The sequence below is a fragment of the Anarrhichthys ocellatus genome, unplaced genomic scaffold (assembly GCF_004355925.1).
Source record: "Anarrhichthys ocellatus isolate YVR2014 unplaced genomic scaffold, GSC_Weel_1.0 scaffold84, whole genome shotgun sequence".
NCBI lineage: Eukaryota > Metazoa > Chordata > Actinopteri > Perciformes > Anarhichadidae > Anarrhichthys > Anarrhichthys ocellatus.
The window spans coordinates 1193073-1205674 of record NW_022280114.1 but is presented as its reverse complement, the minus strand read 5'-3'; the positions used below and the strand labels follow the sequence as shown (position 1 = coordinate 1205674).

The 12602-nt window shown below is 44.8% G+C and overlaps 1 protein-coding gene across 1 annotated transcript in view; it reads right to left on the bottom strand.

The window, feature by feature from the left end:
* Positions 1-12602, bottom strand: part of myo1g (myosin IG) — a 40160-nt gene that overhangs the window by 15909 nt on the left and 11649 nt on the right. Inside the window, exons 13-18 of the mRNA XM_031874822.1 lie at positions 8394-8468; positions 8122-8254; positions 5921-6087; positions 4995-5202; positions 4233-4456; positions 2593-2737 (exon numbers count right to left, since the gene is read on the bottom strand). Coding sequence (XP_031730682.1) covers positions 2593-2737; positions 4233-4456; positions 4995-5202; positions 5921-6087; positions 8122-8254; positions 8394-8468 — 952 coding nt within the window. The remainder of the gene's footprint in view (positions 1-2592; positions 2738-4232; positions 4457-4994; positions 5203-5920; positions 6088-8121; positions 8255-8393; positions 8469-12602) is intronic.

Sequence of the window (12602 nt, the reverse complement as noted above, 5' to 3'; positions counted from 1 at the left end):
CGTCGTTAGTCGTAATGCTCTGGGCGACCTCTTCTCAGCCTCTTTTTTTAAATCACCTTAATTCCATAAGCAGCAGATCAAAGCTCGCGGCATCGGGCTGCCGTTACCAGCCACGATGTTTGACGTGCCGTTGGAGGCGGAGCAGGGCGGCTGATACTGGAGCTAAACTGCCTGATGAGAAATGCAGTCGGGGGGGCCGCTAATCTCAAGCCGTGTCGCCATGTCGCAGTCTCCCTCCTATAGACTGGAGCCGTCACTATAATGTCTTCCCTTTACAGAGCCGTTTCTAATATATTCCAGTCCCTAAATGTTGTTTTCCTGCAAGATTCCATTGAAAATGTTCCCTTGAAATATTTTCTAAAGATGTATTCATACTGAAACAACCAAAGCATGTGACCAGATGTATGGGAACATCCCTTTGTTGTGTTGACATGTTCCTCAGTGCCAGTGAGGCGAAATCCAAATGCTAGAGCATTCGATGATATTTTTGGTATGCCTCCAAAAGAAGAGGAAACAAAAGCCAGCTTCATAAAGAACAATTTGTTTTTCCCGGTTTGAAGTGGAAGAACTCGCTGAGCCCCATCCCACACCAACGGGATGAACCTGAACAGGCCAGGCCTCATCGCCCAACACCAGTGGCCGACCTGAGTTATTATCAATGAATGCTCTTTTGGCTTAACGGGATCAAATCTCTGCAGCCAGTTCTCCAAAATCTTGTGGGGAGTCTTCAGAGGAGAGTGGAAGTTGTTAAAGACAAATGTTAATGTTTTCGGAACTAGATGTTTAACAAATAAACCCAATATCATGGATGTATTTAAGGGCCAGTGTTGCATTTCTGGGAATCTATGAGCAGAAATGAAATAGAATATTCAGAACTACGTTTTCATTAGTTGACAATAACGTGAAACTAAGAATAGTTGTGTTTTCGCTGGCTCTAGCGAGCGCCTTTGGTGCCGTTACGTTGCCTAAAGTTCACCGACACGGTTGTAAAACTGCTGTAACGCGAGACGCCGTCTGACTACCATTGCTGCTAAGGTAGTGTTGTTATGTAACAGATGGCTTCTGAGCGAGGCGAACAACCACACCACGTTTTTTTCCACTCACGGTTCACTTTACAGCATTCTTGAGAAAAGGTAGGAGTGAGCGGAGGGGGTCTCGCATCACCTCCATACTCCGATCTCTTCACTGGCTCCCTGTAGCATTTAGGATCCACTTTAAAATACTCCCTCTCACTTACAGAGCACTACACGGTCAGGCTCCTACATATGTGGCTGAAGTACTTACTTCACCCTTATAAGACCCGTGGTGACCGAGCTTTTGAGGCAGTAGCACCAAGGCTGTGGAATGCTCTGCCTGCACCCCCATTCACAATAATGGGGCAAACTTGCCGATCCTTGTGATCTCGTTGAAGGTTTCTGAGAACACACAACACAAACTAACTGGTCTAACTTTCCCCTTTCATGATCCCAGACAGTCGTTCCAAAGCGACTTCAGCTGCACACAAGCCACGTTTCAGGCCCCCCTGCATACCCCATTACATGCACTCCTCTGTAGGTCTTTGTGGAATTAACAACAAGCTTGTGGAGCCGGAGCCCTGAAGGAGGATGGCGAGTCACGGGCCGCCTGACAAACTAACGAGGGGAGTGACTCAGTCATGCTCTCGGCTCCCTGAAGGCGTCTCTCAAGCCTCCGGCCACCAAACGAGCTCAGATTAGCCGTCAAATGAGCCGACTGTGGGATTCATTAAAGGAGGGCTGTGTTCACAAGCACCATCCTCCTTCGGTCACTCCGCGAGGCTTGTCGTCACATGCGCCATATGCATTGACAACCACGGATGATGTCTGTCCTCCAACACACTGCTGGTTATTCAAGTCTTGTTTTCTGTGATGAATTCAAGTGAAAAAAAGAATCCAATGGATTTTCCCAGTTATTTTTCATGCATTTTGTTGTGTGGAGAGTCACACTGAACTGGTAAGGTCCTCTCGTGGCGAGGAGTGCTTGGCAAATGTTTTCGGCAACAGTGAGTGAAGTGAAAATGAGGAGAAAACGCTACACTTAAGTAAAAGCTATTGAAACTAGAAGTGTCCGCACGGCACAGAGGATTTATTATTTTTCTTGCATGCTCACAATCTGGCAACTGGTCGGCACGGTTTTGTGGGGGTTGACGCCCAGATACGTCCCGGACACAAAAAATACAGGCAGGGGACGGGGTCTCTGCAGATACAGACACCGCCTCACATTATTTGGGGTCAGAGGTGACGATTGAGGGATTACTTTTGTACGAGTCTATACATTATTTTATTTTATTATATTTTATTTTAGGATCATTCTACCTTGAAGGGTATGTTTGTGTTTGGCTCTGTAAGGAGGTACAAGACTCCTTCTGTTGTTCTGTTTATGTATTATCTTTTGTCTTGCAAATAAAAAAAGTCATATTGTGATGGCGATAAAAATACTATTTATGGGTCAGCACTTAATCATAGTTGCTGCCCTAGAATAAATAAATCAATCAAAAAAGCTAGCTTTGTTTTCCCAAGGTCAAGAATGAATCTCCAAGCTTAACTGGAATTAGTTTTATGTAAATCTTCTTACATTGGCGAGGTAGTCCCTCTCCCAGGCTCTGCTGACCCCCCAGTCCTTCCTCTCTCCGCTCAGAGCAGTCAGAGCCACCACTTTGGCCCGAACCTCCGGCATGTCAGACGGGGGGATGTTCTTTACGATCTGCCTCGCCCACCACCTAACAACAAGGGATGGGAACAAGGTAGCATGTCACTTGGGCGGAATAATACATCAAAGGTGCAACCAAAAAAAAAAAAAAAAACAATACAGTAGGAGGAACGGCTTCAAGATTAGGTCTGTGAGGGATAAAAATAAACTTTATCCGCAGTGACAAAACATATCTATGCTGATCCAAAACTCACACACCCAGAGAATCATTCGTTATTCTGCGGTTGCTGAGAATGAATTTAAACTGGAGAGAATCCGCCAAGGAGAAAAAAGAATTAGTTTTCAATGCAAATGAAATGTTTTAGAGCTAAATGAGAGTATCGATGCCACCTTAACGTCTGTGTGTTCAATAAGAAGCTACAGCCAGGAGAGGAAGGAACACTGGTAACCAAATGTTTGTATTGTATTCTATTGTTTGTTTGGCTTGTGCACCATTTTACATTGAAACATATACAGTTATACTGAAGGAAATTAAAGTAAGGACGCAATGAAACGCAATGAAAGTACTGCCATTGCGGGACACAGTGCAAACGTACTTCCAATACTTGGACTGATTCAGTGTTTGTATGATTGAGGCGATATTTTCACATAAAAGTCTTGCTTAATCACCTGCACAAAATTGTGTTTGTCTCAAAATTTTGCCTAAAATTCTGTTTTCATCACTGCTGTGTTCAACACTGTGTGAGTAAATAAACTACACTAGACTAGCTCTGTCCAAATGTAACAAAGTCTGCCTAGCAGCACCTCTCGAGTTCACCAATTGACGTGTTGTATCTTGTTTATTTAATCTGTACTTAAACCAAATGGTACAAACAGCTTGTTGTAATTTTTGAGGGCCATTATGTGCTGGACTATTTCCTGGCCGACCGCAGTAACTGCCCGGAGTCTCAGGTATGAGCTTTGAACACAGCCAGGCTAGCTGTTTCCAACTATTTGCAGTCTTTATGCTAAGCTAAACTAACTGGCTGCTGTCTGTAGTTTCATCAGTCACCATCTTGGTTTTTTGCAACCACTGAATGGAAATTACCATATTTGGACTGCGCAGGAGTGATGTAGTAGTGATCTGTACGACCTGTCAATCACAAGGTAGCCCCGCCCTAAAGCATACTCTGCTTTATGGTCTGTTTGACTCTAAATGGATCATAATTTACTAAATGAACATCATGCTGTATTGAAGAAGACTTGAAACTAGAGATTGAGACCATAAACCCATGTTTACAATGTTTACTGAGGGAATAAATCAAGAGAGAAGTAGAGTCATTTTCTCATAGACTTCTATACAACCAGACTTCTCTATGTAACCAGAGGAGCCAGTAGAGAGAATGCAAGTTTATGGCACTTCTGCGTTGACTTGACTTTTCAGAACCGGAGGTTGTCGCCTGGATTTATCTCACTTTGCTGAGAGTTTGTTAAAAGTAAAATATGGTTCAAGACTCAATATTGAACAAAAATATTTCACATTGTTGTTTTTTATGGTGCATGAGTTTAATTCTTTGGGATCTGACCTGCGATGCAGATTGACTGTGTTGTTGTGAAACTGGGACAGAGCTGCAGGCGGGGTCGGCCACTCCACGCTCTTCCCGTAGTCGGCCATGGTTCTCACATTAGCGAACCTCCTCTCCACCTCCCAGAAGTGGGCCTTCACCTTGTAGCGCTTATAGCAGCCCATGATGGCGTAGATGGCCCTCATTCGCCGGCACCTCTTACGAGCCAAAGCCCCACGCCACACCTTTGGGGGGAAAAGAGGGGACGTTTTGAAGACAGAAAGCGAGAGAAGAGCGAAGAGAGAGTCCCACTGAGCTGCGGACGAAGTCGTGCTCCAGTTAAAGAATCAGACTTCTCTGCAGTCATCAAAGCAGGTCAGGGGAGAGAGAAAGGGGAAGGGTGTTTTTCGTTGAGCGAGTGAAGTAATCGACTGGAATGTAACTGTAGCTTTGGATCTCATTAATTATCCCCATTATTGTTTCAGGAAATTAGGATTCGAGCTGGCAGATGAATTTCAGTCAAACATAACCAGGAGCGATCTCCGCTCTGAAGCCCAGAGGTCCGCGTTGGGAACTGGAGAAGATAACGTGGCAGAGGAATTAACTGAGATCACGTGATCGGAGCTGCTCGTGACATTAAATTAGGTCTCTGTGTCAATTAGTTGTCGGATCAATACATCCTCATCAAAGTGCATGCACGGTCTTTGAAGACATCCGTGGGGATCCGACATTTCAGACGATGAAGACAAATAAAACAGTGATGCTGATACTAATATGGCCGACCTTCTGCAGGAAGAGCACCAGGATGGGGATGAGGGCGGCTCTCTCCTGCTCCAGAGTGAAGAGAGACCGCGGCGTTCGGACAAACAGCTTGGTGTGTCCGTACGCCACATCGTCCTGGAAACCGTGCTGGGTGACGATGGCCTCCACGGCCTCTCTGTCCGAGCCCATCAGGTGGTTCGGCCAGGTGTACTCGCACGTCATTTTGTACCTGCGGACATTCATGTGCAACAAGAGTGCTGTTCGGCATCTACAACATCACTACACTTCACCAATTTCACATCTTAAGGTACATTTACTAGCCATGGGAAGGACTACTCAGCTTGTATTATTATACCATTGCATAATATCTTCTGTGGGTTTGGAGATTTGTCAGGTCTAAGAAGATTAGATGATTATTAAATATGAACAAAAGGAGAAAGAAGCTATCAAGTTGCATTATGGGAAGTGTAGGATCTAGTGGATCGTGATCAACGTAAGGGTAACTTGGCCTCTGCTGCATCACATCATCTAAAATCCCTGGAGTACTTTGAAAATTAAGTATTTTTCCTCAGCAATCTACAAAGAGAGCTTTAGTCTCAATTGGACACAATAAAAAAATAATCTGGTTTTACTTGATTTTGTAAATGTTCTCGTCCTCTGCATTTTAGAGTTAAATGAAAAAGATTGCATGCGTCATGCTTCTTTACTGTTACATGTAATTTGGAGACTTCCATTCATATTAAGTAAGATAACTCTTATGGTATTAGTTTTAATTATCATTGTATCATAGGAGTAAGGGGTACTGCATAGTTTGGTAGATCTTACACAACCCTGGTGGTAAAACGAGCTGCTGTCAGACAAAAAAAGCCAACTTCCTCACGGAGGAGTTGACCGTAGGAGGACGCTGCAGAACTCTTGCTTCACAGAGCGCCACGACGTTATCTTACCGCTGCAGGACACGAGCGTAATGCTGCCTGTAGGCAAAGCCCGCTCGGCGCACCATCACGTTCTCCATCAGGCCGAGGTAGGCCACCTGATGCTCGCAGCGAGCGTCGTCGAACAGCACCGGGGACTTCATCTCGTTGGGCTTTACGCACCGCACGTAGTAAGGCTCCTGAAAGACAAAGACAAAAGGGATGCGGGCAATCCTCTAAAGAAACGAGCAGAGAGAGGTCCTCTTTCAATAGGAAGACACCAAATGCCTTTTTTTCTTTGTTATTTCCCAGCTGGGATCGATGAAATATCCCATAACCACATCGCTGCAACTAACTTCTGTATTCATTTACAGAAACATGTACTACAATACTGAAGGAAATTAAAGTAAGGACGCAATGAACCACAATAAAAGTCCTGCCATAGCAGGACACAGTGTACACAGACTTCCAACGCTTTTCAGTGTTTGTATGATTGAGGCAATATTTTTTCATAACACTCTTGTTTTATCACCTGCACAAACTTGTGCTCGTCTTTGATTTTGATTTTTTTTTGCATGTTTTTCCATCACTGCTGTGTTCATCACTGTGCGTGTCAATAAACTACACTTTCTGAACTGTGACAGCCAAGCCGCAACACCGGCAAACCGAGTCCACTGACCTTATCCACACTTTCAACGGCTGCTACAGTGAGCAGCTGAGCCTCGCGACACACGTACTTATTAACAGTGCGTTTAACTGCGCATCACATCTGCGAAGGTGATAAAGCCTCCAGTGCAGAGCTGACGGCTGGGCGCCTGCACCTTGACAGGGACCTCTGAGGGGACACGCTGTCCTGTCACAGAACAGAGATGTCTCTCACTCGCCGTCCGTGAAAGACGGCAGAACAAAGTTCACTTTCTGCTCCCCAACACTGTCATCCATCATATCGATGATCCATGTGGACTGTGTGCCCCCAGTTCAGTTAATTGGGGGGGGGGACTAGATGGGCAGAATGGGCACAGGTGCTTCTGTTCAGCGGTAGAAGAAAACATTCGCTCATTTGACGTGACCTGAAGGTTGCCAGGGGAGCCGCCTTTCATTTTACCTCAGCCGCACCGAGACGAGATGCTGCGAGCAGCCTGACAGCAGGCCGTCCCAAAATAACAGCAGGAAACGTCAGACTTCAGTCGGTGAGATGAGGCCAGGAGAGGTGAGCTTCACATCTTGTGGTCCAGCACCACCTCCCCCCATCAACGCCACACGCAGCCAGACGGGACGAGGACGAGCGACCTACAAAAACTGTTACTATCTGACACCGAAAACAGCACATTGCCATATATATGTACGTTCCCTGCTGGGCGGCTGTGCGTTGCATCTCATTCCACATTTTTGTCATGCATGTTGACGAGCCGTCCTCCCAAAAGAGACATTGCACACAGACGCACTGGCAGCCTCAGAATAGCCTGTGACTCATTGGGGCTTTACAGGGACCAGAACAGGCACACTGGTGCAGAGCATCTTCCTGATGATGGCAGCAACGTAAACTGGGGGAGAAGATCTCTGTCTGGGCTAAATACTCCAACTCCAACGTGAACATATGATCACAAAATCAAACCTGGCTTTGATTTGATGCAAATTCTGCCCTTCAGACCCAAACACAACTACATATTTGGTCAAAATCGACTGACATTTTGGCATCTGTATTGCCATATGAAAATGATGAAGCCATAGAAAGGCATAAAGTCAAACCACGGTAACTGGCTGAGTAGCTAACTCAAAGCAAGACAGCTGTAGCCGCGGCTAGCCTAAAGCTAAACAACATTTAGATTTTTCTGTAATTGAAAACATGGCCATTTTGATGAATCTTCACTTTCATATTCCACATAACAAAATAAGGCAGACAACTCCATTATTGATAGAGACAAAACAACTGTAATTTGAGAAATTAAAGCAATTAATTTACGGTAGTTATTTCACATAACTAGCTTAGCAGAACTCTTAGGAGCGCTGTCATCTCAGCTAGCCATCTGTCGCGCAGTTTTCCGACCAGCCTGAAAATGTAAGAACCTCAGAGTGTCCATAGTTACTGCACTCTGCCTTTGTTCCTTGTCTTTATTTTATATTTGTCAGAATCACGTATCTTTAATCAGTCTAAAAACTAATGCCAACCTCAGCTTCCCCAAATGGTTAAAGGGAAGGGAACAGGAAGTCCATCGTAAGCCGAAACCACTGACCTTGCAGCCCAGTTTATCCACCAAGGCCACAATGGAGTTTTTGAAGAGGGTGGCCGCAGTCAGAGGTCGCTTGGTGACCTCCGTGATGCTCAGATGACCATCTGGCCACATCTCCTTCAGGACTGGGTTGGCACTACGAGAGAGAGGGAGAGAGAGGGGGGGGGGCAATAAAGGGCGTCATTAACTGGGTTAGCAGAGGAGTGATGGGCACAGACCTCATTATACACTTAACCCAGATTCTGAACTGTCAAGAGCATCATGATATTTGGCACCTGTTGTACATGAGACGCTTGAAATCTTGGAAAAGCAGGTCCTTGTTTTTGTCCAAAAAGCCCTCGACGGAGTATCTGTGATGGATGTAGAGGGAGAAAGGGAGAGTAATTGAAGTGGCTCCAAAGAAGGAGGGATGTCCCACTTAAGAGCACTTGGAGTGAAGAGGTGTGTCAAAAACAAAGTTACAAGGTAGTCACAGTTCTAACAGTCGGCGTCTGTCACTAAAAGGGTCACTATCACTATGTTAAGGGACTCCACTCTATTTCAAATGTTTCACAGTCGTCAGGCTAGACGATTTATAAATTAGGAACGTGCTCAAATTCCCCCTGCGGCTAACGTTTTTGGAGAAGAAGAAAAAAAACTGTCTACAAACTAATCCGTCTGCCTTTTCTTTAAAACGGCTCAGTTGGTTTTGGTGAAGCGTCAGCGGGAGGTCGCGGTCTTACATAAGCCGTACAGCCCGGGGCTAAGAGAGTAGTGTAAGCGTTGCCTCAAATAAACCTCTCCCTCTCCTCTCTTGTTCACAATGTGACAATAAATTACACGGTGTGGATGCTTTCTGAAGAAAATGCATCCTGCATTCAAAATCTTACTTTGTAGTGAAGTATTATAAGCTAAATATGCTTTAAAAAAGTACTTCTTCCACAGAAAAATAGCCAGTTTGAGTGATACTTTTAACTACTGTATACAGTTAGGTGGTTGCATCCAGTGGTTCCCAAACATGGGATCCAGCCCCCACCAGAGTGAAGACACATTTGGGTGAGGTGATGAATGTGAGGGGAAAGAAGAAAAAACTAAGTTCTGCAACGCAGTTTTGTGTACTCTTTTCTAGTCTTTTACATTTTTTGTGAAATCTAAGCTCTTTAGGGCTCAAACTGTTATTTAATGAAATCAGGTCACAAGTTAAAAAGCTTGGAAGACACTGGCTAACAACAAATCAGTGGTGGATGAAGTATTCAGATCCTTTGCTCATGTAAAAGTCTTGCACGACGAATTCTACTGAGGTAAAAGTACAGATGTATAGCAGCGAAATGTACTTCAAGTATTACAGTAGAACTAGTATGTCCTGTGTGTAGCGTAGTTACTGTTGTAGCTGGTCAAGGTGAGGCTAGTTTAAATTGTTTTTTATATATATTTTAGGGGTCGAGACCCCTACAGAGGGTCATGAGATACATTTGGTGAGTCATAAGAGAAGAAAGATGAAAAACAAAGCTTTCTAAACTCATTTGTATTCACTTTTGTACGGATTTTGTGCTTTGTTTTGGGAAACAACAATTTTACCTCTTTAGGCGTTGGTTATTGAAATAAGACCACGTGAGAAGGTTAGAGTGTAAATGGCTTACAATACAGTGTATTTCATATTTTAGCATAGATTTTAATGTAAAAATCAATCTGTAAACTACAAAGCGACTACAGATAAATGTATAAAGTAACACAAAATGGAAATACTCGAGTAAAGTAAAGTACCTCAACACCGGACTTAAGTACAGCACTTGAGTAAAAGTACTTCCACCACTGCAGTAATGTAGTTCACACTCTCTTCCACACACACACATTTCTTCTACACATTCTCTCTGCACCCTTCCCTCTCTAACAAACAAACAAACAAACACACACACACACGAACAAAACCACACACACACACGAACAAAACCACAGACACACTCAGCATGTCACATGTCGCCTGCGTGGCCCTGTCTGCGGCTGTGTCCTACAATGTCACATCTGGAGGCAAAGAAGCAGAGGCTGGCTATGACAGATGTGTCCCCTTGACTCACGGGCGGCGAAACCACCTGACCAAATCCCGGGAAAGCTCACCGGAGAGAGACGAGAGAGTGCGAGAGGAAAAGAGAGAGAAAGAGCAGTCAGCACAACAAAATTACAAGGACAGGACAGGACAGTGCTGGGAGAGGACAGGACAGGAGAAAAAGGCAGCGGTTCCTCCAGAGACGTGAGGATGATTTAGAGGGAAGTATATCAAAGTGTGAATGTCAAGGCTGGTGCGAGGAGAGGTGCCGTGTTGCAGAAGGTTAAAGGGAGCTCACGCCGAGAGTGCCATGGTGACAAAGACGTGAGATTTCTGGCACTGTAAAGTTGTGCAGTGGGGGAATATGATATATCTTACGGCTGCTCAAAGTGCTGCATGTGCAGGCGGAAATACTGCAGGGAATTAAGATGTGGATGGCAAAGAGAGTCAGGTGAGTGTTGCAGTACAGAGGGAGGACAAGATGAAAAGAGGAAACAGGAAAGAGGAGGAGGAGGAAGCAAAGTAGGTCAAAGCTTGTGATAGTGGTGGTGCGCTGAGAGTGGTGGTGCCGGTGGGGGGGGGCAAGGATCAGGGTATATTTAGCCATCGTAGACTCAGATGTGGTGGGGTGGGACAGGGGATGGTGGGGGACCAGTGCCACCAGGGAGCGATATACCAGGGGTGACAGCTCAGAGAGAGCGGCCCTCCGACATGAGGCGGGGTGACGGGGACACGCAGTGACAGGGACGGCCATCTGTCATCAGCGCTGCAGGTCGGTCACGCATGCTATTTAGTCCCCCGCCTTGTTAACGCCAGCAGGAAAGTACATTTACTCCGGTACTGTACTTAAATATATGTGTTTTGTATAACATAAAATGGTCATCACTAAATCAAATGTTTTTACACACGTAAAATGTATTTGCAACTTTACTTAAAGTTACTGTGAGGAACTTTTAACTGGTTATGAAACAGCTTCAGTTTCATCCCGATGCCTCTTTATGATCTACATAAGTAAACGAGACCATCAGAGAAAAGATATTTCTATATAGCGATTGTTAATGCGTGTCATCGGTGTCGGATTCCACAGAAAATCTGATGAAATCATGCAGGTTCACCAGAAACTCCTTCAGCTCAGACTCCAGCGGGGCCTCCAGCAGAGACCGGCCCACGGCGGACAGACCCTGACCCGGCTTTGCTGCCGCCTTTGACCTGTAGTTGGAGCTCCGGCGGGAGGAGGAGAGCTCAGCCGCCGACAGCAGCGTCTCCGCCTCCGGCCAGGAGCAGAGCCTCGCTGCTACACTGGGAGCAAAGGCCGTACTGCTGGGCCCGCTGGGAGACACGGGAGAACCAGAACCGGGTAGACTGTCAGCCCCTGATGCAGTAATATGAGAGGTTTTCCAAAGGGACTCTGGTGCTCTGAAACACTACCGCTTTTGTCCTCAGGGACCGCCAAAATCATCACAGAATAAAAGTTCCTTCTAGTAGCTTTAACTTGACTCATAACTGATTAATCCTTTTATTTATTTTTCATGGAAAAATACATTTCATGGTTTCAAATGTTGTGATTTGCTGATTGTGTCTGTCTTGAATTACAGTGATGTGGATCGTTTGGGGTTTGGGTAATTGTGATGGGCACTCACTAATTTCAGGTTTACAAACCGAACAATGAATGGACAAGAAAACATTTGCGTGAAGTGAACTCAGAAGAGTGCAAGATGGTCAGTAATGTATTCCATTATCGCATCCCTTTGTAGTTGTTCTTTATGGTACTATAATATAGTGTTTTATTTTATTTTTATTGTCCTTACATATTTAAATTGTGCTTTTTTTACCATTTTTATTTGCTCTGATTTTTGAATCTTATTTGTTTATATACGTATTATTTCTCCTTCTTAATCTTCACCTGTTTTATATGATCTTTTTTTCCCCTATCCACATCTTACTCACATGAACGAGTGCACCTCCATCTGGTTAGCTTTGGGCTCAGTGCTGCTTGATGTGCTCTCTTTTTAGTATGACTTGACTAAAAGGGCTTTTTAATTTTCATTCTTTAAATCTTTTAATCTGGAAAGCACTTTGTGCTTAAGCTTGAAAAGTGCTATATAAATAAAAGTAGTATTATTATGATGCCCTGGCGGTAATAATGAACTCTACAACAGTGAAATGCTGCTTACACATCAATGCATCGGTAATAATAATAATAGTATAACGCTCACGCTGGTCGTCCTTATGGTGGTACCTTCACTGAAGTGAAGGATCTGAATGCTGCTGAACGCTGACAGTGCAGTAATTGTCTGTGAGAGCTGTCTTGAGCTCCAGAGACGGATGAAATTGCTCTGTGTTCCGGTGTGTGTTCGACATCGTGTTAGCCCGGATTTCCCCGTGTCAAAGACCTTCAATAAACCCGACTCCACTTCTCCTTGATTACTGCTGCTGCTCCCCCCCCCCCCCCCTCCTTTCG